This window comes from Calliphora vicina, chromosome 2 (genome assembly GCF_958450345.1).
Source record: "Calliphora vicina chromosome 2, idCalVici1.1, whole genome shotgun sequence".
In the NCBI taxonomy this organism is placed as follows: Eukaryota; Metazoa; Arthropoda; class Insecta; order Diptera; family Calliphoridae; genus Calliphora; species Calliphora vicina.
In genome coordinates, this window is record NC_088781.1 from 76,739,827 (window position 1) to 76,767,231 (window position 27,405).

The 27,405-nt window shown below is 30.9% G+C and overlaps 1 protein-coding gene across 1 annotated transcript in view; it reads left to right on the top strand.

Moving 5' to 3' along the window:
- Window positions 1-27,405, top strand: part of Cnot4 (CCR4-NOT transcription complex subunit 4) — a 391,020-nt gene that overhangs the window by 45,679 nt on the left and 317,936 nt on the right. The window contains exon 3 of the mRNA XM_065499894.1: window positions 21,279-21,392. Within this exon, the coding sequence (XP_065355966.1) occupies window positions 21,279-21,392 (114 nt within the window). The remainder of the gene's footprint in view (window positions 1-21,278; window positions 21,393-27,405) is intronic.

The window sequence follows — 27,405 nt, forward strand, 5'->3', positions numbered from 1 at the left end:
TATAGCTACGGTGACCATATTTTTTTCAGCAAAATACAGAACAGGAGAAAATAACATACACTAACCACCATTTTCTAAATCAGGTTATTTTTAACCGTCAAAATTTCAATTGTCAATAAAGTAGTAAACATTAGTTATTATATTGATTGTTAGAAAAATAAAAATTTATTTATTCAATTTAATAAAGTACAAAAATAAAGCAAATAATAAATACAAAAAGACGCAGCAATAAATACATAAATACTAAAAAACATAACAAATAAACATAAACATAACAAAATAACAGAAAATACACTAAAAATTTATTTGTACTTCAAAATATGACAATATTTAAAAGAGCGTTTTAAATCCATTTTTAATATTACAAAATCAACACGAAAAAAACTAATAAAATTAATTTGAAATTCCAAAAAGCACAAGAACAAACAAATTTAAAATATTTAATTATATTTTTCAGAGGAATAAATTTGCTTTATTAAGTTTTCATTTTGTTTTAAATATTCTTTAAATTCTGTACAATTTTGTTCATAATTTAATTTTGTGATTAAAATTGCTTAATAGGTTCTATTTTTATTTGAGTCTTTTCATTTGTCCAAACATTATTTAAAACGGAAAATACCCTTTCAGTTGGGGCATTTGACCCAGGTAAACATAAACAAAATTCTACAATTTTAAGAATATTTTCAAAACCTATACTTTTTTCATGAAAATGTTTCAAAATTTCTACCCAACGATCTTCGGTAGATGTTTGATCGTTATTCCATTCGTTTATTTTTTCTAAACTAGTATAATTTTTAATAAGTGAAAATTCATCAAATAAATTAGAATCATTAATGTTTAATTCTGTCCTTTTTTCCATTACAAAAACACAACTTGTTTCAACTTCGTCCCAAGTCTGAACTTCATGAAGAAGAACCCATTTTAATAGTACAACTTCTTGATATGCAACATCCCATTGATTTAAATATTCAATATTTTACATGAGTTATAAAAACTCATGTAACTCATTCAATATTTTTTTTACAGCTAAAGGTAAAAATATTTCAGCCCTTCGTTGTGTAACTTTAAACTTAAGCTCATTTATAATAAGAAAAACTTCCAACATGCAAATTTTTTGCGACTCAATCTGCTTTATATAATTGTGAAATAAAGTGGCTTGGCAATGTGTAAAAAAAAGCCAAGCTTCAGCCAAACGGAAAATACCCTTTCAGTTGGGGCATTTGACCCAGGTAAACATAAACAAAATTCTACAATTTTAAGAATATTTTCAAAACCAATACTTTTTTCATGAAAATGTTTCAAAATTTCTACCCAACGATCTTCGGTAGATGTTTGATCGTTATTCCATTCGTTTATTTTTTCTAAACTAGTATAATTTTTAATAAGTGAAAATTCATCAAATAAATTAGAATCATTAATGTTTAATTCTGTCCTTTTTTCCATTACAAAAACACAACTTGTTTCAACTTCGTCCCAAGTCTGAACTTCATGAAGAAGAACCCATTTTAATAGTACAACTTCTTGATATGCAACATCCCATTGATTTAAATATTCAATATTTTACATGAGTTATAAAAACTCATGTAACTCATTCAATATTTTTTTTACAGCTAAAGGTAAAAATATTTCAGCCCTTCGTTGTGTAACTTTAAACTTAAGCTCATTTATAATAAGAAAAACTTCCAACATGCAAATTTTTTGCGACTCAATCTGCTTTATATAATTGTGAAATAAAGTGGCTTGGCAATGTGTAAAAAAAAGCCAAGCTTCAGAAGAAGGATTGTCAAAAAATGTTTTTAAAATAGATGGGCACTTTGTTTGAGATAAAAAATATTCCTTTAAGGGTTTAAAAAGTTCTAATATTCTTTCAATGGACGGTTTAAGAGTAAGCCACCTTGTCTTACTATATCCAAGTATTTTTTTATATTCTACGTCTACTGTATCACAAATTAATTTAAATTGTTCAACACGAACGGTATAAATATAAAAATATGAATAAATTTTGACAACAATAACTTCAATATCTACCGGAAGACATTCAGTAGCCGTTTGAAGACAATTATTTAATACATGTGCAGCACAATTGACTCCAATAAGAACATTTCCAGTAGATGAGTGTCCTCGTCTTGCAGCTCCACCAAAGTTACAATTTGTGTTATCTGCACATATAGCAAGTATTTTTTTATTTAAATCAAATTTAAGAAGAAGATCGCAAATATATGTTGTTAAAATGTCAGACGTTTCTGCTGGTAAGTTATCAACTTCTAGTATTTTTACTTGCACACCTTTCAGTGGTATAAAAAAACGAACAAGTATTGGACATATTTTTATGTTGTTATGATTTGAACAATCATAAAATATTGTCACCAATTTTGTTTTTTCTAAATCCTTTTTAATTTCGTTGATTGAATTAGGTGCCAGGATTTTACAAACAATAGATTCACACTTAGTACGACCGGAGGAATATCTCTCATCAAAACAACTTTTAATAAGTTTCGATGTGCAATCTTTTGATCGGAACGAATGGTTATGTTTAACACTATGAAATGCCCAAGTTCCTTCACTAATACTAGTTTTTCTTCCACATTCATCAATATTCTTGGACCACAAATAATTTGAAAGAGTTTTGCTAGAAGAGGCTGCAATGTCGGCAGCTTTGTGTTTATTAGTTTTCAGGTGCTGTTGAATATCAAGTTTTCCCCCATTAGCAATAGAAAAAGTTGACATACATTTACAACATTGTACTTCGCTGGAATTTTTTGTGTTTTTAATAAAATAATATTGTTTTTGCATGTCATCATTAAATTTACACTTTCTTCTTGCCGACATAATTATTTAAATCAAATTAAAAACACAAATTTCACACAGCAAAATATTGAACAAATACAGAACACTAAATAAAATACAAAACATTTTCACGTTTTTTAGCAAAGAATAATTTATACAGAACAGGGCTCTAAAATACAGTACTGTTCTGTATAATACAGAACGTCTGGTCACCGTAAGTATAGCTGTGTCATCAGCAAAAGTAGATATGTGGGTTCGACTGTTTGTAGGCATATCACAAGTACATATATAGCAAATATAGGAAGGGACCCCCAGTATACTTCCTTGGGGTACGCCTGCTTCAATAGGCTGTGATGAACTTATGAAGTCTCCCTCTTTAAGAACGAACTTTCGATGACTTAAATAACTTTCTAGAAGCTTGTGTGTGTTCACTGGTAAATATTGTTTGTCGAAGGCTTGCGAAACGTCGATGAAGTGTGCAGAACAATATTTTTTTCTTCAAATGTCTTGGATATGATTTCTACCAACCTGTGAGTTTGTTCTATGGTGTTATGTTTTTCTCGAAATCCGAATTGATAGTTGGAATATAATCAAAATGATTCACTATCGGCTTTAACTTGTGCATTAACAGTTTTTCGAATAGCTTTGATATATTTGACAATAGGCTAATGGGCCTATATGATTCTACTTTACTGTGATCTTTTCCCGGCTTAGGTATCATTGTAACTAAAGAAACCTTCCATTCTGGTGGATAATATTCAAGGCGTAATATAGCATTAAAAATAAATAAGATTATTAATGCAATTTGGGGTAGCTCGAGGAGCATCTTGTTACTGATTTTATCAATACCAGGTGATTTTTTGGAGTTTAAATCAACAATAGCCTTGACAATCTCTGAAATCTCAAAACGAAGTGGTTCAGCTGCAGTAATATGGGGTAAATTAGGTGGTAACTCTATTATGTCGTTTGACTCGTTTGGGGAAAATACATTCTTTAGATGACTAACAAACAGGTTTCCTTTTTCAGTATCGTTTCTCGCCCAGCCTCCACTAGAATTACGTAGAGGAGGTCTATGAGCAGGTCTTTTTCATTTTTTTTTATGAAAATTCCAGAGCCTCCACATGCTCTATCTCTTGGATCATTTGTGCCATAAAAAACATATCCATTTATCTTAAATAAACTTCTAGACGTCAAATGGGTTTCCGAAACTTAGACTTGCGTCTGAGTTTGGATGTTTCTTAGTACATTTGCATATGTTTCTTTGTTGTCATATGCCTGTTGCAACGGGGAGTAGTTAAAATTGAAGTTATTTAATGGCTGAGCGGGGAAAATCTTCGGTTTATGGCTTTGTGATTTTTTAACAATTGAGTAGACAGGACAACCCCTGTAGTTCGCCGTGTGGTTACCTCCGCAATTGCTGCATTTTTTCATTTTTGGATCATCCTTGGATTTGTTACATTGGGATGTGTTATGCAACTCTCCACAAATAACACATACGGGTGGCAATTTGCAATATGCCTTGGTATGTCCATATTCTTGGCAATTCATACATTGGACGGGGCCAAATCGTTTATGTGGTTCTTCTACCGTGATTTTACGATGCAATAAGTACTTCAGGTTATATATGGGATGTGTTTCATTTTTTTGAGGTTTATGTCACCGGGTTCAAGTTCAACACGGAAGAGTGGTTGGGGTTTTTTTTCGCGACTTCTAATATTTATCACATTTTTTGTCTTAAAACCTTTATCTTCTAAGCTTTGCTTTATTTCGAGTGGTTCAACATTACAGTCAATACCCTTTATTACAACTCGTAGGCCCTTGCTTCCTTTCAGCTGATAAGTGTAAAAACTTTTCTTTTGAGTTTCAAAATATGTTACAACCTTTCTATAATCGTTTTCACTATTGACCTGTATTTTAGTTTCATGAATCGTGCCTTTCTTAATTGGGATTACGTAAAAAGAGTTCTCTCCTATTAATGAGATCAGGCTCTGAACCAGTGGATTCGAATTATTTTCTCTCAAGTAAATGGGGTATGGTTTTGTTGAGTGGATTTTATTTACTGGTTCATCTGTTTCACATTCCAGAATAGAAAAACGATTTTCATTGTTTAGTCCAGCAGGTTCATTATCCTTATATAATTTAGCCAAGGGTGCCGCTTTCGAAGACTTGGGACTTCGTGCCCTTTTTAATACTGTAACATACCGGTCCATTCCAACCTGTATTTGGGATTTATTATCTTTATTTAATGGTTGACTAATCTTGGGTATAGCGCCGCTTAATTGGTTAATTTTAATTGTAGTTGGTGTGGTGGATTTCGTTTCTGAAGCTTATATTGCTAGCATACTTTCAGGCGTAAATAAAGTATTTGTATTTTTTGGTAAATCCAGATTAACAGCTGTTGGGTTTTCTTTTGTTTGACAATCATTAGTTGTTGACAATGCGGGGGAAAAAGAACGAGCACGGTTAACAGGCTTGGCGGTTAAAAACAAGTTGTCATCTATTCTTCTGTTTGTTTTGATTATATTTTTTTCATCTGCATTAACTATTACGTATGCATTTCTGCCGTTTACACTCAACCTTCGCTCACTGTTCTCGTTTAAGAGACTCATTTAAGAGTAGTTGTAAATAATTCAGTTTACACTCTTGATCTTTATTTAATGCTAATGTACAAAAAAGGTTCAAAAAAGAAATAAAGAATTTTCTTTACTTATTTATCTTTTAGTTTATGTTTTTATTTTTATACCCTTCAGCTTCGTGAGAAGGGTATATATAAGTTTGTCATTCCGTTTGTAATTTCTACATTTTTCATTTCCGACCCTATAAAGTATATATATTCTGGATCATTATAGATAGCGGAGTCGATTAAGCCATGTCCGTCTGTCTGTCTGTCTGTCTGTTGAAATCAATTTTCTGAAGGCCCCAGATATCTCCGGGATCCAAATCTTCAACAATTCTGTCAGACATACTTTCGAGAATTTTGCTATTTAAAATCAGCAAAATCCGTCCATAAATAACGGAGATATGAGCAAAAATCCGAGACAACCTCTGAAAATTTCATCAAAAAACACAATGTATTGCATGCTTTAACAAAAAAACAACAAAACGTATGTTTGGATGTGCAAGTTTTGTGTATTTTGTTTTTTTTTTGTGTTTTGTTTCTTTTGGCATTGTTGTTGTTTTTTATACAACTAAACGTTTGTTTGGTTGTGTGTTGGTTTTTTTTACAAAAAAGCAACAAAACGTATGCTTGGTTGTGCATGCTTTGCGTATTTTGTTTTTTTTTGTGTTTTGTTTCTTTTGGCGTTGTTGTTGTTTTTTATACAACTAAACGTTTGTTTGGTTGTGTGTTGGTTTTTTGACAAAAAAGCAACAAATCGTATGTTTGGACAAAAAAGCAACAAATCGTATGTGTGTTTTGTTTCTTTTGGCGTTGTTGTTTTTTATACAATTAAACGTATGTTTTGACGGTTTCATTGGCTTGCGTATTTTGTTTTTTCTTTTGGTGTTTTGTTTCGTTTGGCGTTGTTGTTTTTTGTGTTCTTGATAAATTTAGGATGCTGTACGCTGAAAGTGGGCAATGTACATACATATGTATATGGGGCATTTCATGTCAAGTGAACCAACTTTTGAAATCGATGTCTAAAGAAACCTTCCATTCTGGTGGATAATATTCAAGGCGTAATATAGCATTAAAAATAAATAAGATTATTAATGCAATTTGGGGTAGCTCGAGGAGCATCTTGTTACTGATTTTATCAATACCAGGTGATTTTTTGGAGTTTAAATCAACAATAGCCTTGACAATCTCTGAAATCTCAAAACGAAGTGGTTCAGCTGCAGTAATATGGGGTAAATTAGGTGGTAACTCTATTATGTCGTTTGACTCGTTTGGGGAAAATACATTCTTTAGATGACTAACAAACAGGTTTCCTTTTTCAGTATCGTTTCTCGCCCAGCCTCCACTAGAATTACGTAGAGGAGGTCTATGAGCAGGTCTTTTTCATTTTTTTTTATGAAAATTCCAGAGCCTCCACATGCTCTATCTCTTGGATCATTTGTGCCATAAAAAACATATCCATTTATCTTAAATAAACTTCTAGACGTCAAATGGGTTTCCGAAACTTAGACTTGCGTCTGAGTTTGGATGTTTCTTAGTACATTTGCATATGTTTCTTTGTTGTCATATGCCTGTTGCAACGGGGAGTAGTTAAAATTGAAGTTATTTAATGGCTGAGCGGGGAAAATCTTCGGTTTATGGCTTTGTGATTTTTTAACAATTGAGTAGACAGGACAACCCCTGTAGTTCGCCGTGTGGTTACCTCCGCAATTGCTGCATTTTTTCATTTTTGGATCATCCTTGGATTTGTTACATTGGGATGTGTTATGCAACTCTCCACAAATAACACATACGGGTGGCAATTTGCAATATGCCTTGGTATGTCCATATTCTTGGCAATTCATACATTGGACGGGGCCAAATCGTTTATGTGGTTCTTCTACCGTGATTTTACGATGCAATAAGTACTTCAGGTTATATATGGGATGTGTTTCATTTTTTTGAGGTTTATGTCACCGGGTTCAAGTTCAACACGGAAGAGTGGTTGGGGTTTTTTTTCGCGACTTCTAATATTTATCACATTTTTTGTCTTAAAACCTTTATCTTCTAAGCTTTGCTTTATTTCGAGTGGTTCAACATTACAGTCAATACCCTTTATTACAACTCGTAGGCCCTTGCTTCCTTTCAGCTGATAAGTGTAAAAACTTTTCTTTTGAGTTTCAAAATATGTTACAACCTTTCTATAATCGTTTTCACTATTGACCTGTATTTTAGTTTCATGAATCGTGCCTTTCTTAATTGGGATTACGTAAAAAGAGTTCTCTCCTATTAATGAGATCAGGCTCTGAACCAGTGGATTCGAATTATTTTCTCTCAAGTAAATGGGGTATGGTTTTGTTGAGTGGATTTTATTTACTGGTTCATCTGTTTCACATTCCAGAATAGAAAAACGATTTTCATTGTTTAGTCCAGCAGGTTCATTATCCTTATATAATTTAGCCAAGGGTGCCGCTTTCGAAGACTTGGGACTTCGTGCCCTTTTTAATACTGTAACATACCGGTCCATTCCAACCTGTATTTGGGATTTATTATCTTTATTTAATGGTTGACTAATCTTGGGTATAGCGCCGCTTAATTGGTTAATTTTAATTGTAGTTGGTGTGGTGGATTTCGTTTCTGAAGCTTATATTGCTAGCATACTTTCAGGCGTAAATAAAGTATTTGTATTTTTTGGTAAATCCAGATTAACAGCTGTTGGGTTTTCTTTTGTTTGACAATCATTAGTTGTTGACAATGCGGGGGAAAAAGAACGAGCACGGTTAACAGGCTTGGCGGTTAAAAACAAGTTGTCATCTATTCTTCTGTTTGTTTTGATTATATTTTTTTCATCTGCATTAACTATTACGTATGCATTTCTGCCGTTTACACTCAACCTTCGCTCACTGTTCTCGTTTAAGAGACTCATTTAAGAGTAGTTGTAAATAATTCAGTTTACACTCTTGATCTTTATTTAATGCTAATGTACAAAAAAGGTTCAAAAAAGAAATAAAGAATTTTCTTTACTTATTTATCTTTTAGTTTATGTTTTTATTTTTATACCCTTCAGCTTCGTGAGAAGGGTATATATAAGTTTGTCATTCCGTTTGTAATTTCTACATTTTTCATTTCCGACCCTATAAAGTATATATATTCTGGATCATTATAGATAGCGGAGTCGATTAAGCCATGTCCGTCTGTCTGTCTGTCTGTCTGTTGAAATCAATTTTCTGAAGGCCCCAGATATCTCCGGGATCCAAATCTTCAACAATTCTGTCAGACATACTTTCGAGAATTTTGCTATTTAAAATCAGCAAAATCCGTCCATAAATAACGGAGATATGAGCAAAAATCCGAGACAACCTCTGAAAATTTCATCAAAAAACACAATGTATTGCATGCTTTAACAAAAAAACAACAAAACGTATGTTTGGATGTGCAAGTTTTGTGTATTTTGTTTTTTTTTTGTGTTTTGTTTCTTTTGGCATTGTTGTTGTTTTTTATACAACTAAACGTTTGTTTGGTTGTGTGTTGGTTTTTTTTACAAAAAAGCAACAAAACGTATGCTTGGTTGTGCATGCTTTGCGTATTTTGTTTTTTTTTGTGTTTTGTTTCTTTTGGCGTTGTTGTTGTTTTTTATACAACTAAACGTTTGTTTGGTTGTGTGTTGGTTTTTTGACAAAAAAGCAACAAATCGTATGTTTGGACAAAAAAGCAACAAATCGTATGTGTGTTTTGTTTCTTTTGGCGTTGTTGTTTTTTATACAATTAAACGTATGTTTTGACGGTTTCATTGGCTTGCGTATTTTGTTTTTTCTTTTGGTGTTTTGTTTCGTTTGGCGTTGTTGTTTTTTGTGTTCTTGATAAATTTAGGATGCTGTACGCTGAAAGTGGGCAATGTACATACATATGTATATGGGGCATTTCATGTCAAGTGAACCAACTTTTGAAATCGATGTCTTCCGATCGGGATGAAATTTGCACCAAGGTTAGCTCTATTGGATAGTAACTCAGACTCAATTTTTCAACAACATCGGTCGAGAACTCTCTGAGTTATAGGGGGTAAAATTTTGACAATTTGGTCAAACAGGGGTTTTTTCTTATCCATGTAACTTATTACCTATTGTTCTTAGCAAAATGTGTCCCAAATAGTATAGATAGCTATTTCTTCGATCTTTCGAAAAAAAATATTTTAAAAAAAAAATAAAAAATTTTTAATATTTTTTTTCCGAAATCAAAAACTTTTTTGACTTTTTTTTAAAATGCGTCCTTTTTTTTTTTTTTTTTTTTTTTTCTTAAAATAAAGTTTAATGCGTATTAGAACATAAAATACAAACTGACAACTAAGCGAGAAAATTTACAACGATATGTGCTTGATGATGTCGAACAAGGTATTATCCGATGCACGACGCATTAAATAAAGAGTTGCGATGCGAAAAACAATATGATTGCGAAGTCTTGAGTGAATCAGTTCGAACAAACGTTCCACTGTTGAATCGGGATTTTTTTTACATTCTCGGTAGAACTGGAAAAACTGAGAGTAAAAATTATTACTCACTCCCAAATTTAATGGCTGACATAACAACAAAATACATTGATTTACATTATTTTGTTGTTGAAATACTTAGAATTTTGACATAGGTTTATCATTAAAAAATACAAATCGAACACAATGATTTTTTAATTTCGACAGGACAATGCCAGCTAGTACATTTTTTTTTATTTCATATTTTATTTATTGTATCTTCACAAAATAATGTGAACTATCAATAATTTGTTCAAATCTTAAATCTAAATATTATTTTTTATTTACGTCCCACCACAGTTGGACGAAAAATTATGTTTAATTTATGGATCCTATCATCAGCGCAGGTCTGTTGGATTCCTTCTTCTTAGTCGGATGTAGCCATTACTTCTCATTAATGTTCGTGCAAGTGGGTTTGGGTAAACTTCTAACTTTTTCAAATATGACTCCGCTTGTTTTTTATTTCATTTTTCACCAGTGAGACACCTAGGTCCTTATGAATGTTAATATTTCTCTCATACCAAGGCGCTGCTGTTATCATTCGTAATATTTTATTTTGGAATCTTTGAATTTTTTCAATATTAGAAGCTGAGGCCGTGCCCCATAATTGAATTCCATAGCACCATATGGGTTTTATTATTGAGCTGTACAGCAAAAGTTTGCAATCTAAACTCAATCTCGAGTTTTTACCAATTAGCCAGTAAATTTGTAGTAATTTTAACTTCATTTGAGTCAATTTCGTATCTATATGCTTTTTCCAGGTAAGACGTCGGTCTAGATGCAGACCTACATATTTAACTTCAGTTTGTTGAGGTATTATATGATTATTTATTAGGATTGGAGGGCACGATTCTCTACGCAATGTGAATGTAAGATGTATACGTTTTTGCTCGTTTACTTTTATTCTCCATTGTTTTAACCACCTTTCTATGTCGAGTATATGGTCTTGTAAAAGTACAGATGCTTCTTGGGGATTTTCATGAATGGCTAGTATAGCTACGGTGACCATATTTTTTTCAGCAAAATACAGAACAGGAGAAAATAACATACACTAACCACCATTTTCTAAATCAGGTTATTTTTAACCGTCAAAATTTCAATTGTCAATAAAGTAGTAAACATTAGTTATTATATTGATTGTTAGAAAAATAAAAATTTATTTATTCAATTTAATAAAGTACAAAAATAAAGCAAATAATAAATACAAAAAGACGCAGCAATAAATACATAAATACTAAAAAACATAACAAATAAACATAAACATAACAAAATAACAGAAAATACACTAAAAATTTATTTGTACTTCAAAATATGACAATATTTAAAAGAGCGTTTTAAATCCATTTTTAATATTACAAAATCAACACGAAAAAAACTAATAAAATTAATTTGAAATTCCAAAAAGCACAAGAACAAACAAATTTAAAATATTTAATTATATTTTTCAGAGGAATAAATTTGCTTTAAGGAGTGAGATCGAAAAATTCTTAACATACATATATGTTTATAAAAAAGAAACCACTAAACTTACAGCTTTAATTTTTTTTTTATTTGATTGAAATTATTATTACAATTTACAAAAAAAATTATTTTTATAGTTTTAATCACTAGTGATGAAATTTTGAACCTTTTTCGGAAACCCTTCCATTAACGTTTTTATAGTGCTTTCTGTCACTTTGCTCGAACATGTAGTCCATCTCCGTTTAAAATCTACCACACTTTTGGACACCTTTTTTGTACTCTTCAATTCTCTTTTAACAAGAGCCCAATATCTCTCCACTGGCCTTAGCTCCGGGCAGTTTGGAGGATTTGCCTCTCTTGGTACAAATACCACATTATTGTTCTTGTACCACTCAAGGGCTTGTTTGCCATAGTGACAGGATGCCAAGTCAGGCCAAAAATAAGTGGACACATTATGAAGTCTTATGAATGGAAGCAGCCTTTTTTGTAAACATTCCTTGATGTAAATTTCGGTATTTATAGAGCCCGTTGTAACAAATGAGTGGCTTCTTTTGCCGCAACTGCATATTGCTTGCCATACCAAGAACTTTCTGGGAAATTTTGTCTGCTTTTGGGTCCTAAACTTTTCTTCAACATTCCCTCGAGCATCAGCAACATAAAATTTTTGACCTGGAAGTTGCGAAAAATCTGCCAGAACATACGTTTCGTCATCCATTATGCAGCAAGAATATTTTTTTATAAAACTTGACTTCAATTTCCGTGCTCTGTTTTTGGCCTCTAAATTTTTAGTAGCGTTCCTGTCAGGAACTTTTTGAGCCTTGTATGTTTTTAAACCTGCATTAGCTTTAACTTTTCGTACCAAATAGTCCGAGCACTGAGCTAACCGGGCTGCTTTCCTACCGGATGTGTTGGGAGCTCTTTTGAAAATGCGTTCTATTTTTTTGGCTTTAGAAACATCATGTGGACCATTCCTTCTACCTGAACCAGGTTTTCTATCAACTGACAAGTTCTCCCGGTACTGTTTAATAACATTGGAAACAGTTTGACGGCAGACCTTTGTATGCTTGGCCAACTTTTTGTAAGACCAAGTTGGGTTTTGTTGAAAATATTTAATAATTTCAGTACGCACTTTTTTCTGGTCACTCATTTTAATCAGATTAACAAAAAAATTAATATAATTGACATTACACATAATAACTGACATGTTTTTCAAAGGTAACTTGATCAAAAAAAAATTCAAATAATACTTGGGTTAAAAAATGTAATGAAAAACGTGTGTTAAGAATTTTTCGATCTCACTCCTTATTAAGTTTTCATTTTGTTTTAAATATTCTTTAAATTCTGTACAATTTTGTTCATAATTTAATTTTGTGATTAAAATTGCTTAATAGGTTCTATTTTTATTTGAGTCTTTTCATTTGTCCAAACATTATTTAAAACGGAAAATACCCTTTCAGTTGGGGCATTTGACCCAGGTAAACATAAACAAAATTCTACAATTTTAAGAATATTTTCAAAACCTATACTTTTTTCATGAAAATGTTTCAAAATTTCTACCCAACGATCTTCGGTAGATGTTTGATCGTTATTCCATTCGTTTATTTTTTCTAAACTAGTATAATTTTTAATAAGTGAAAATTCATCAAATAAATTAGAATCATTAATGTTTAATTCTGTCCTTTTTTCCATTACAAAAACACAACTTGTTTCAACTTCGTCCCAAGTCTGAACTTCATGAAGAAGAACCCATTTTAATAGTACAACTTCTTGATATGCAACATCCCATTGATTTAAATATTCAATATTTTACATGAGTTATAAAAACTCATGTAACTCATTCAATATTTTTTTTACAGCTAAAGGTAAAAATATTTCAGCCCTTCGTTGTGTAACTTTAAACTTAAGCTCATTTATAATAAGAAAAACTTCCAACATGCAAATTTTTTGCGACTCAATCTGCTTTATATAATTGTGAAATAAAGTGGCTTGGCAATGTGTAAAAAAAAGCCAAGCTTCAGCCAAACGGAAAATACCCTTTCAGTTGGGGCATTTGACCCAGGTAAACATAAACAAAATTCTACAATTTTAAGAATATTTTCAAAACCAATACTTTTTTCATGAAAATGTTTCAAAATTTCTACCCAACGATCTTCGGTAGATGTTTGATCGTTATTCCATTCGTTTATTTTTTCTAAACTAGTATAATTTTTAATAAGTGAAAATTCATCAAATAAATTAGAATCATTAATGTTTAATTCTGTCCTTTTTTCCATTACAAAAACACAACTTGTTTCAACTTCGTCCCAAGTCTGAACTTCATGAAGAAGAACCCATTTTAATAGTACAACTTCTTGATATGCAACATCCCATTGATTTAAATATTCAATATTTTACATGAGTTATAAAAACTCATGTAACTCATTCAATATTTTTTTTACAGCTAAAGGTAAAAATATTTCAGCCCTTCGTTGTGTAACTTTAAACTTAAGCTCATTTATAATAAGAAAAACTTCCAACATGCAAATTTTTTGCGACTCAATCTGCTTTATATAATTGTGAAATAAAGTGGCTTGGCAATGTGTAAAAAAAAGCCAAGCTTCAGAAGAAGGATTGTCAAAAAATGTTTTTAAAATAGATGGGCACTTTGTTTGAGATAAAAAATATTCCTTTAAGGGTTTAAAAAGTTCTAATATTCTTTCAATGGACGGTTTAAGAGTAAGCCACCTTGTCTTACTATATCCAAGTATTTTTTTATATTCTACGTCTACTGTATCACAAATTAATTTAAATTGTTCAACACGAACGGTATAAATATAAAAATATGAATAAATTTTGACAACAATAACTTCAATATCTACCGGAAGACATTCAGTAGCCGTTTGAAGACAATTATTTAATACATGTGCAGCACAATTGACTCCAATAAGAACATTTCCAGTAGATGAGTGTCCTCGTCTTGCAGCTCCACCAAAGTTACAATTTGTGTTATCTGCACATATAGCAAGTATTTTTTTATTTAAATCAAATTTAAGAAGAAGATCGCAAATATATGTTGTTAAAATGTCAGACGTTTCTGCTGGTAAGTTATCAACTTCTAGTATTTTTACTTGCACACCTTTCAGTGGTATAAAAAAACGAACAAGTATTGGACATATTTTTATGTTGTTATGATTTGAACAATCATAAAATATTGTCACCAATTTTGTTTTTTCTAAATCCTTTTTAATTTCGTTGATTGAATTAGGTGCCAGGATTTTACAAACAATAGATTCACACTTAGTACGACCGGAGGAATATCTCTCATCAAAACAACTTTTAATAAGTTTCGATGTGCAATCTTTTGATCGGAACGAATGGTTATGTTTAACACTATGAAATGCCCAAGTTCCTTCACTAATACTAGTTTTTCTTCCACATTCATCAATATTCTTGGACCACAAATAATTTGAAAGAGTTTTGCTAGAAGAGGCTGCAATGTCGGCAGCTTTGTGTTTATTAGTTTTCAGGTGCTGTTGAATATCAAGTTTTCCCCCATTAGCAATAGAAAAAGTTGACATACATTTACAACATTGTACTTCGCTGGAATTTTTTGTGTTTTTAATAAAATAATATTGTTTTTGCATGTCATCATTAAATTTACACTTTCTTCTTGCCGACATAATTATTTAAATCAAATTAAAAACACAAATTTCACACAGCAAAATATTGAACAAATACAGAACACTAAATAAAATACAAAACATTTTCACGTTTTTTAGCAAAGAATAATTTATACAGAACAGGGCTCTAAAATACAGTACTGTTCTGTATAATACAGAACGTCTGGTCACCGTAAGTATAGCTGTGTCATCAGCAAAAGTAGATATGTGGGTTCGACTGTTTGTAGGCATATCACAAGTACATATATAGCAAATATAGGAAGGGACCCCCAGTATACTTCCTTGGGGTACGCCTGCTTCAATAGGCTGTGATGAACTTATGAAGTCTCCCTCTTTAAGAACGAACTTTCGATGACTTAAATAACTTTCTAGAAGCTTGTGTGTGTTCACTGGTAAATATTGTTTGTCGAAGGCTTGCGAAACGTCGATGAAGTGTGCAGAACAATATTTTTTTCTTCAAATGTCTTGGATATGATTTCTACCAACCTGTGAGTTTGTTCTATGGTGTTATGTTTTTCTCGAAATCCGAATTGATAGTTGGAATATAATCAAAATGATTCACTATCGGCTTTAACTTGTGCATTAACAGTTTTTCGAATAGCTTTGATATATTTGACAATAGGCTAATGGGCCTATATGATTCTACTTTACTGTGATCTTTTCCCGGCTTAGGTATCATTGTAACTAAAGAAACCTTCCATTCTGGTGGATAATATTCAAGGCGTAATATAGCATTAAAAATAAATAAGATTATTAATGCAATTTGGGGTAGCTCGAGGAGCATCTTGTTACTGATTTTATCAATACCAGGTGATTTTTTGGAGTTTAAATCAACAATAGCCTTGACAATCTCTGAAATCTCAAAACGAAGTGGTTCAGCTGCAGTAATATGGGGTAAATTAGGTGGTAACTCTATTATGTCGTTTGACTCGTTTGGGGAAAATACATTCTTTAGATGACTAACAAACAGGTTTCCTTTTTCAGTATCGTTTCTCGCCCAGCCTCCACTAGAATTACGTAGAGGAGGTCTATGAGCAGGTCTTTTTCATTTTTTTTTATGAAAATTCCAGAGCCTCCACATGCTCTATCTCTTGGATCATTTGTGCCATAAAAAACATATCCATTTATCTTAAATAAACTTCTAGACGTCAAATGGGTTTCCGAAACTAACATTATATCAACTTCATGAATTTTTAGAAAATACTCGAGTTCGTTTTTATGTTGGCGAATGCCGTTAGCGTTCCAAAAACATATTCTTAGGCAGTTCGTGGTCTGTTAAGCACAGCCTGCAATAACATTGATTGCATCTTAAGCATTTCTTGCATCATGTTACTCATTGAGTTTTTAAAGTTATTTACCGATTGCACAACAGTTTCTATTGTAGATTCTAGTCTGGTAAAATTGAAAATTGGCGTTTGCTCTCTTACCTCTGGGTTCATATTTTGGTTTTGTGGTTGACGGACTTGCGTCTGAGTTTGGATGTTTCTTAGTACATTTGCATATGTTTCTTTGTTGTCATATGCCTGTTGCAACGGGGAGTAGTTAAAATTGAAGTTATTTAATGGCTGAGCGGGGAAAATCTTCGGTTTATGGCTTTGTGATTTTTTAACAATTGAGTAGACAGGACAACCCCTGTAGTTCGCCGTGTGGTTACCTCCGCAATTGCTGCATTTTTTCATTTTTGGATCATCCTTGGATTTGTTACATTGGGATGTGTTATGCAACTCTCCACAAATAACACATACGGGTGGCAATTTGCAATATGCCTTGGTATGTCCATATTCTTGGCAATTCATACATTGGACGGGGCCAAATCGTTTATGTGGTTCTTCTACCGTGATTTTACGATGCAATAAGTACTTCAGGTTATATATGGGATGTGTTTCATTTTTTTGAGGTTTATGTCACCGGGTTCAAGTTCAACACGGAAGAGTGGTTGGGGTTTTTTTTCGCGACTTCTAATATTTATCACATTTTTTGTCTTAAAACCTTTATCTTCTAAGCTTTGCTTTATTTCGAGTGGTTCAACATTACAGTCAATACCCTTTATTACAACTCGTAGGCCCTTGCTTCCTTTCAGCTGATAAGTGTAAAAACTTTTCTTTTGAGTTTCAAAATATGTTACAACCTTTCTATAATCGTTTTCACTATTGACCTGTATTTTAGTTTCATGAATCGTGCCTTTCTTAATTGGGATTACGTAAAAAGAGTTCTCTCCTATTAATGAGATCAGGCTCTGAACCAGTGGATTCGAATTATTTTCTCTCAAGTAAATGGGGTATGGTTTTGTTGAGTGGATTTTATTTACTGGTTCATCTGTTTCACATTCCAGAATAGAAAAACGATTTTCATTGTTTAGTCCAGCAGGTTCATTATCCTTATATAATTTAGCCAAGGGTGCCGCTTTCGAAGACTTGGGACTTCGTGCCCTTTTTAATACTGTAACATACCGGTCCATTCCAACCTGTATTTGGGATTTATTATCTTTATTTAATGGTTGACTAATCTTGGGTATAGCGCCGCTTAATTGGTTAATTTTAATTGTAGTTGGTGTGGTGGATTTCGTTTCTGAAGCTTATATTGCTAGCATACTTTCAGGCGTAAATAAAGTATTTGTATTTTTTGGTAAATCCAGATTAACAGCTGTTGGGTTTTCTTTTGTTTGACAATCATTAGTTGTTGACAATGCGGGGGAAAAAGAACGAGCACGGTTAACAGGCTTGGCGGTTAAAAACAAGTTGTCATCTATTCTTCTGTTTGTTTTGATTATATTTTTTTCATCTGCATTAACTATTACGTATGCATTTCTGCCGTTTACACTCAACCTTCGCTCACTGTTCTCGTTTAAGAGACTCATTTAAGAGTAGTTGTAAATAATTCAGTTTACACTCTTGATCTTTATTTAATGCTAATGTACAAAAAAGGTTCAAAAAAGAAATAAAGAATTTTCTTTACTTATTTATCTTTTAGTTTATGTTTTTATTTTTATACCCTTCAGCTTCGTGAGAAGGGTATATATAAGTTTGTCATTCCGTTTGTAATTTCTACATTTTTCATTTCCGACCCTATAAAGTATATATATTCTGGATCATTATAGATAGCGGAGTCGATTAAGCCATGTCCGTCTGTCTGTCTGTCTGTCTGTCTGTTGAAATCAATTTTCTGAAGGCCCCAGATATCTCCGGGATCCAAATCTTCAACAATTCTGTCAGACATACTTTCGAGAATTTTGCTATTTAAAATCAGAAAAATCCGTCCGTTCCGTTTTTTACAAAAAAGCAACAAAACGTATGCTTGGTTGTGCATGCTTTGCGTATTTTGTTTTTTTTTGTGTTTTGTTTCTTTTGGCGTTGTTGTTGTTTTTTATACAACTAAACGTTTGTTTGGTTGTGTGTTGGTTTTTTGACAAAAAAGCAACAAATCGTATGTTTGGACAAAAAAGCAACAAATCGTATGTGTGTTTTGTTTCTTTTGGCGTTGTTGTTTTTTATACAATTAAACGTATGTTTTGACGGTTTCATTGGCTTGCGTATTTTGTTTTTTCTTTTGGTGTTTTGTTTCGTTTGGCGTTGTTGTTTTTTGTGTTCTTGATAAATTTAGGATGCTGTACGCTGAAAGTGGGCAATGTACATACATATGTATATGGGGCATTTCATGTCAAGTGAACCAACTTTTGAAATCGATGTCTTCCGATCGGGATGAAATTTGCACCAAGGTTAGCTCTATTGGATAGTAACTCAGACTCAATTTTTCAACAACATCGGTCGAGAACTCTCTGAGTTATAGGGGGTAAAATTTTGACAATTTGGTCAAACAGGGGTTTTTTCTTATCCATGTAACTTATTACCTATTGTTCTTAGCAAAATGTGTCCCAAATAGTATAGATAGCTATTTCTTCGATCTTTCGAAAAAAAATATTTTAAAAAAAAAATAAAAAATTTTTAATATTTTTTTTCCGAAATCAAAAACTTTTTTGACTTTTTTTTAAAATGCGTCCTTTTTTTTTTTTTTTTTTTTTTTTCTTAAAATAAAGTTTAGATATTTTCCTTGAACACCTACTTGGTCGCTTAGTGGGATGCGAGTGGGATATCTATCAAAATAAATATTTTGTAACTCAAAACATAAAATTTTTGACTTTTTTTTGCAAAATCAAAAACTTTGTTGACTTTTTTTTTTCAAAATGGACCCTTTTTTAATCTTTTTTTTTTAGGTCAAACAAAAGCTTAGATATTATCCTTGAAGACCCTTTTGGTCGCTTAGTGGGATGCGAGTGGGATATCTATCAAAATAAATATTTTTTAACTCAAGACTTACAATTTTTTAATTTTTTTTTGCAAAATCAAAATTTTTTTCCAATATGGGCCCTTTTTTAATTTTTTTTGTAGTCAAAAGAAAGCTTAGGTCCATTCCTTTAAGATATTTTTAGTCCCTTAGTGGGATGCGAGTGGGATATCTATCAAAATAAATATTTTGTAACGCAAGACATACAATTTTTTAATTTTTTTTTGCAAAATCAAAATTTTTTTCCAATATGGGCCCTTTTTTAATTTTTTTTTTGCTCAAAAGAAAGCCTAGGTCCATTCCTTTAAGATATTTTTCTATCAAAATAAATGTTTTAACACAAAAATTGTATGTCTTGAGTTACAAAACATTTATTTTGATATATATCCCACTCGCATCCCACTAAGCGATCAAAACCATCTTAAAGGAATAGGCCTAAGCTTTCTTTATAGCAAAAAAAAAAAATTACAAAAAGGGCCCATTTTAAAAAAAAGTCAAAAAAGTTTTTGATTTTGCCAAAAAATCAAAAATTGTATATCTTGAGTTACAAAATATTTATTTTGATAGATATCCCACTCGTATCCCACTAAGAGACCTAAAATATCTTAAAGGAATGGACCTAAGCTTTCTTTTGACTAAAAAAAAATTTTTAAAAAAGGGCCCATTTTGAAAAAAAATTCGAATTTGCAAAAAAAAAGTCAATAATTGAATGTCTTGAGTTACAACATTTTTATTTTAATAGATATCCTACTCACATCTTCCTAAGTGACAAAATAGGTCTTAAAGGAAAAGACCTAAGCTTTCTTTTGAGCAAAAAAAAAATTTTAAAAAAAAGTCCCATATTGGAAAAAAATTTCGATTTTGCAAAAAAAAATTAAAAAATTGTTACAAAATATTTATTTTGATAGATATCCCACTCGCATCCCACTAAGGGACTAAAAATATCTTAAAGGAATGGACCTAAGCTTTCTTTTGAATACAAAAAAAATTTTAAAAAAAGGGCCCATTTGGAAAAAAAATCGTATTTGCAAAAAAAAAAGTCAAAAATTGTAAGTCTTGAGTTAAAAAATATTTATTTTGATAGATATCCCACTCGCATCCCACTAAGCGACCAAAAGGGTCTTCAAGGATAATATCTAAGCTTTTGTTTGACCTAAAAAAAAAGATTAAAAAAGGGTCCATTTTGAAAAAAAAAAGTCAACAAAGTTTTTGATTTTACAAAAAAAGTCAAAAATTTTATGTTTTGAGTTACAAAATATTTATTTTGATAGATATCCCACTCGCATCCCACTAAGCGACCAAGTAGGTGTTCAAGGAAAATATCTAAACTTTATTTTAAGAAAAAAAAAAAAAAAAGGACGTATTTTAAAAAAAAGTCAAAAAAGTTTTTGATTTCGGAAAAAAAATATTAAAAATTTTTTATTTTTTTTTTTAAATATTTTTTTTCGAAAGATCGAAGAAATAGCTATCTATACTATTTGGGACACATTTTGCTAAGAACAATAGGTAATAAGTTACATGGATAAGAAAAAACCCCTGTTTGACCAAATTGTCAAAATTTTACCCCCTATAACTCAGAGAGTTCTCGACCGATGTAGTTGAAAAATTGTGTCTGAGTTACTATCCAATAGAGCTAACCTTGGTGCAAATTTCATCCCGATCGGAAGACATCGATTTCAAAAGTTGGTTCACTTGACATGAAATGCCCCATATATATACCCCCATATGCATAAACAGTTTAAAAATTTATCAAAGGTTTTTGAAACAGATTTTGTATGGAATTTTTGTTTTATAAACCTTTGATAAATTTATAAACTGTTTATGCATATGGGGGTTAGACTTTAAGTCTATATCCTATATTATAGGAGATAGATTTAAAGTATTACGATGTTTAGAATTTCTTCGTTATTATTTTTTAACAAATTATTATTTTGTAACAAAATAAAATTTTAATTTGTTTAATTTCTTTCAGATTTGTAGATTCTGCTGGCACAGAATTCGAACAGACGAAAACGAGTTATGCCCCGCATGTCGAAAAGAATATCCCGAAAATCCTGCTGATTTTAAGCCATTGACTCAGGAAGAGGTGAGTCGTGTTATTAATGTTATCGTCACCTAAAATGCAAAACAACGTAACAACCATTCAAAAATCGAATGTTTGATAGATAGTGATGAATAACATAAAACTAAAAATAATAAAATAAAACTAAATCTTAATTTCGAAATGTGTATGTCGTTCTGTTTAAAGATTAAATATGAGATATTAAGTTTATATCAGAGATACTTTTAATTTTTTTTCCCATCACTTTAAAGATTTTTGAAATGATGTTACGTTATTTTGCATTTTAGGTGACGATATGTACCTTCATCATGGCACATACAATTGTGAACAGCAGTGAGGACACTTATATTTTTTCATATGAATTACAAATATACCGTCCCTTACTCAATGCGGATAAAAAGGATCTGCAGTAAATTCGTATTTTTTTTAAAAAATATTAGAGTATTTCACGTCATTGTTTCGTACAAATACAACAACCGATCATTATTCGGATGAAAAGGTATTTATCATTTAAAAATGAGAAATGGCCTACCAAAAAGGTAAACACATATTTATTTTTACAAGCAATGTTGGATTGTATGCTCAAGCCAAATTTGGAATTTGGCCCGATTATTTTGAAATATGTTCGAAATTTTTAAATTAAATTCGAACTTATGTTCGAACATTTTTTAAATAACCCCAGATCTTAAAAAACATATTTTTAATTGAAACCAAATTTTTTCAAAATTTACATTCATTTCAAAGTATTTTCAATATATTTACAGAATATACAGTGTTGGAAAAAATAATAGAAACGAATGCTTTTTTTCAAACTTTGTAAGTATATTAGTCAAGTTTAGTTTTGTTAAAAAAAATTTATATGCAGTTTTGTTTATCAGACATACAGCATAAGAAAAAACATAATCATTCCTATTTTAATACATTATATGACTAACAACGTCAATATTTTTACTGGAAAAAATAAAATAAACGCGTAAAAAAAGGATTCAACTTTTAGAGGCACATCTTTACATTTTTTGTTAAAAAACTATCTTATATTAATATTTTGTTGCTCTACCTTTGTTTTTCACAACTTCATTGCATCTGCGGCTAATGGAATCAACCAATTTCTATGCAAACGTCCTTGTCAATGTCAGATCACTTTTCCTGGATTTGTTCCCATAATTCGTCCTTATTTTTCGGACTGAAACCCTCTAGCTTCCTCTTGAGCACTCCCCAAAGGTTTTCCATTGGGTTAAGGTCCGGTGACTGCGAAGGCCATTCCATAAGAGGTACTTTGTTGACAGCAAACCAGTATTTTACCAATTTTGAGGAGTGCTTCTGACCATTGTCCTGCTGAAATTCTCATCTAAAGGGCATCTCTTCCTCAGAAAATGGAAGCATTATGATTTGAAATATATTTATGTAGTCCAGGGTGCATATTTTGTTCTTAATCCAATATATTGGACCGACACTAGAAGAGGAGAAACACCCCCATATCATGATGGATCCACCCCCATCGTGATATGGCTTGTTTACGGTCTTCTTGGGCTGTGGTCATACGAAACAAAGATAAATTTGTTTGGATCCTATGGGAAACATTATGTTAGGCGCCCAGACAACAAGGCATATGATCCAAAATACACCAAGAAGACCGTAAAACAAGGCGGTGGTTATAAAATATAAAGATGTGCCTCTTAAAGTTGTATCCTTTTACGCGTTTCTATTATTTTTTCCAGTAAAAATATTGACTCTATATATATGAAAATAGGAATGATTATGTTTTTTCTTATGCTGTATGTCTGATAAACAAAACTGCATATACATTTCTTTTAACAAAACTAATCTTGACTAATATACTTACTAGGGTATTCATTCGACTAATGATCGTTCGATTAATCGAATAATTTCTTACGAATAATTATTCGAACAATTTAAAAATGGCCATTTTCGAATAACGAATAATTCGAACAATTTTATGTAGAATAATCGAATAAAACTAATAATATTTAAATTAATTAAATTGCTTAAAATTAATTTTATTATTACTTATTTAATTAAATTTAAATAAGTAATAATGACTCACAAAAATTGTATTGTTTCTGAAATTCGACAAATAACTAAAGACAAAGGGACTTTCGATCACTGTAGATGAGTGTTCCGATAGCTCCTTCTATAAATATATAAATATTACTGCAAGAAGTTACAATTCTAAAAACAAATCTTTCAACATTTTTAACTTAGGACTTGAACCAATGAAAATAAAAGGTACGGAATAAAATATTTGTTATTTAGCTGGCGAAATATTAGAAGAATCGCAATTAATAATCAAAATTTTAACTTAGATTAAAGTGGAGATGAATGTGATGGAGAATGTGATTTTGAAACGGTCGTCTAAAGTGATATTGAGGATGACATTTATAATGATTACATTGAAATAGATGAAGGCCATGATCTTAAAATATATGTATATAAGTGATGTTATTAACCGCGTACGTAAGTGTTGCAAAATATTTAATAAATCGAATGATAAACACAAATATTGCAAACAAACGTTTTGTTGCAAGAAAAGCATGGAGTTCGTCTTATACATGATTTTGAACATCGTTGAACATCTTTGTCTAACAGGGTAATAAATATTTTGCGTATTTGTAAATGCGTCAATCATGCACTACCTGACTTCAAATTAGCCACGTTCACTGACAATGATATCAAACTTTGGATAGATAGCCTTTATTGTGTAATTCCCCAAGACCACTTTATTAAGTAAATATTCGGCAACGTTGATAGAGCTTGATGTATAATACAATTTGTTATAAATAATTTAGAAATAGTGAATAATTAATTCACTAATGAATTAGTTACTCAATTTAATACCTGAATTAATAAACGACATAATAAAGTTCTTAATAAGTTTATATTATATTTGAATTCAGGATCAATGTCCAACTAGTTCTAATTTTTTAAAGCATAGCTCCAATACGGAAACTAAAGGGTTTGCTAGTCAATTGTTTTGTAGATTGTTCGGGAATTAATCTGATCAGAATATTTCTGTTGAAAATTTAATGATGACTTTTGTTTTTGAATGTTTTTAAGGTTATTTTTTGTTTTTCTTTAACAAAAAAATATTAAAAAACCGACATCAAACTTCATTCTTTCCTTTTTTAAAAAAATTTAAATTATTCGAATAATTCGATTAATTTTAAACGTGTGATCGAATTATTCGAACAAGTTAAAATCTCTTATTCGAATTATTCGTTTTATTCGAATAAGAGAAAATCGAATAATTCGTATACCCTAATACTTATAAAGTTTGATTCGTTTCTATTACTATTTCCAACACTGTAAGTCTTTAAAGATATGTTCAAAAATTTGAAATATTAAAAGAAACAAATAAATTAATAGCAAAAAGACATTTTTCGAACAAGATTCTATTTAAATGCTAAAAAAAAATAACTTTAAAAGCCAAGCATCAGGAAAATATCACGACAAGCTTTTTATGATGTTCGTGTTGTTACTCGGACCAAAGGGCTATGAGCGCGTATCAATGGTTTAATGATTTATCCTCAACTATATCAAGTCTGTTCGTTTTATATATATTCAGTACATATATATATACAGAAAATAAGAAGGATGTGAAGATAAATACGTCAGTCCCACACTTATTTTAAATATGTCACACACACTATTAAACTAGTTCTTAAATCGGCAAAAAAAAATGTATAAATATTGCTACAAAATTACATTATGAATTTAAATTCAACGGTCTGTAACGGGTGCTTGCAATATTCAGCAGTCAACAGTTCCATAAAATGTGAGAAGTACATCCACAGATCACAAATATAATCAAGACAACAATAATCCTGGAAACATCATTGACAATGCAAGTATTGAAAGAAAAGAAGAACTGAAAAACTAATTAGCTAAATTATACTGGTGCTCCAAATCTTTATTAATAATTGAATTGTAATATTGCATGTTTAATTTTATGTTAATTTATGTAAAAAAATGTAATATAAATAAAACCAATATTAATAAGAGCTTGAATCTAATTATTTTGTTCGACTTGTATTGAACTAAAATTCAAGGATTGAATTAAACTATATTTCAAAGCTTAAATTCAAGTATTTTTTGGATTCGTAATTCAAGGCTGGAATTCAACTGTATTAACACTATAATGTTTGACTTGAATTCAAGTTTCCTTTTCATTGGAGATTGCTATTGAAATAAAGTGTAACCCAAGTGTATTTCAACCCTTGAAGTTTGAATGTATGACTGGAATTTAACTTGTTTTACACTTGAATTCCAGCAAAAATGCTTATTGGGTAACTACTCAATATTATGTACATCAAACAAAAAAAGTTAAATTTTGTGAAAATGAGCGAATTCACTAAATCTATATAAATAAAAATCAAATGTCGTTCGTTGGTAATTGCATCAGTAGAGAACGATTTAGAAATTTTTTTTTTAAATGTTGGTCATAGCCCAACTTAGATTTTTACGGAATGAAAAATTGACCACGCCCACTTTTTCGCTTTATATAAAATCGGGACACGACTAGATCGATTTGGCTAATTTTTTGTTTAACGCAAATTTTTTTTTCGATATATTTAAAATCGCTGGACGCCTGGACCGATTTAACAAATTTTTTTTAATGTTCGCAATTAATACGCCTATTAATACGCCCACTTCTGCAAAATACATCGGTCTGTGATTAATAATATTTCATATTTCTTAACAAAAATCGATTTTTCTCTAATAACTTGGCCAATAAGCGTTTAATCACGAAAAGGAGCTCGATCTGTGATCACTCATATTTCTGACCAAAATTCGATTCTTTATATAAAAACTCAAAATATCTAAATTCGCTAATAACTTGGCCAATAAGCGTTTAATCAAGAAAAGGAGTTCGATCACAGATATTTCAGACCAAAAATCGATTTTTTATATAAAATCTCAAAATATCTAAATTCGCTAATAACTTGACCAATAAGCGTTTAATCAAGAAAAGGAGTTCGATATGTGATCACTGATATTTCAGACCAAAAATCGATTTTTTATATAAAAACTCAAAATATCTAAATTCGCTAATAACTTGGCCAATAAGCGTTTAATCAAGAAAAGGAGTTCGATCTGTGGTCACTCATATTTCTTAACAAAAATCATTTTTTTATATAAAAACTCACAATATCTAAAATCGCTAATAACTTGGCCAATAAGCGTTGAATCAAGAAAAGGAACTCGATCTGTGATCACTCATTTTTCAGACCAAAATTCGATTTTTTATATAAAAACTCAAAATTAGTGCTTTGATTTACATGTATTCTATTGTTGCAAGACTTAGGTTTTTGACAACAAACTTAGGTTATTTGTCTATACTTTTACCCTTTTCAAACCTCTTCTCACAAATTCACAAATCGAACACAAGCATTTTTTAGTTGTGAGTAAATTCTAAAACAATCAATCGATTTTTATGATCGATGTCTCATTTTGTTGCTATTATATGTGGGTTTGCGATAAAGCAATAAACCTAAACAATTTCGACTGTTTTCGATTTTTCAGAGTTTTTTTTTTTGAGTTTTTTAAACAAAAAAATTTTCTTTTTTCACGTAAAAAATATATTTTTTGCTTCAATTTGTTATTTTAACTGAGCCGAGTAAAACCCAATATATAAACGGATTAAAGTTTATGTAAATTTTAACTTTTCTAAGTTTATTTTAATAATATCGGACTAACAATTTTTGAGTTATCATAAATTATGTGGAGAAACGTCTAAGAAAATTCACAATTTTACAAAAAATAAAAAAAAACTTCTCCATAGAATTTAAAATTTGGACCATATTTGTACTACTGGAACCACGCTACATTAAAATTGTGTAGTGGTTTAAAAAGCCCCAAAATTTTTTTCGATTTTGTTGCCCAGTGTAATTAATGAAACTATTGGAAAATGGAACTGTGTATATACACTGTCTCAAACAATTGTCCGTACCCCATACAGCTCAAAATGTATTTATTATAATTCGAAAAATACTTACCCGATTCGAATAAAGTAACTGTT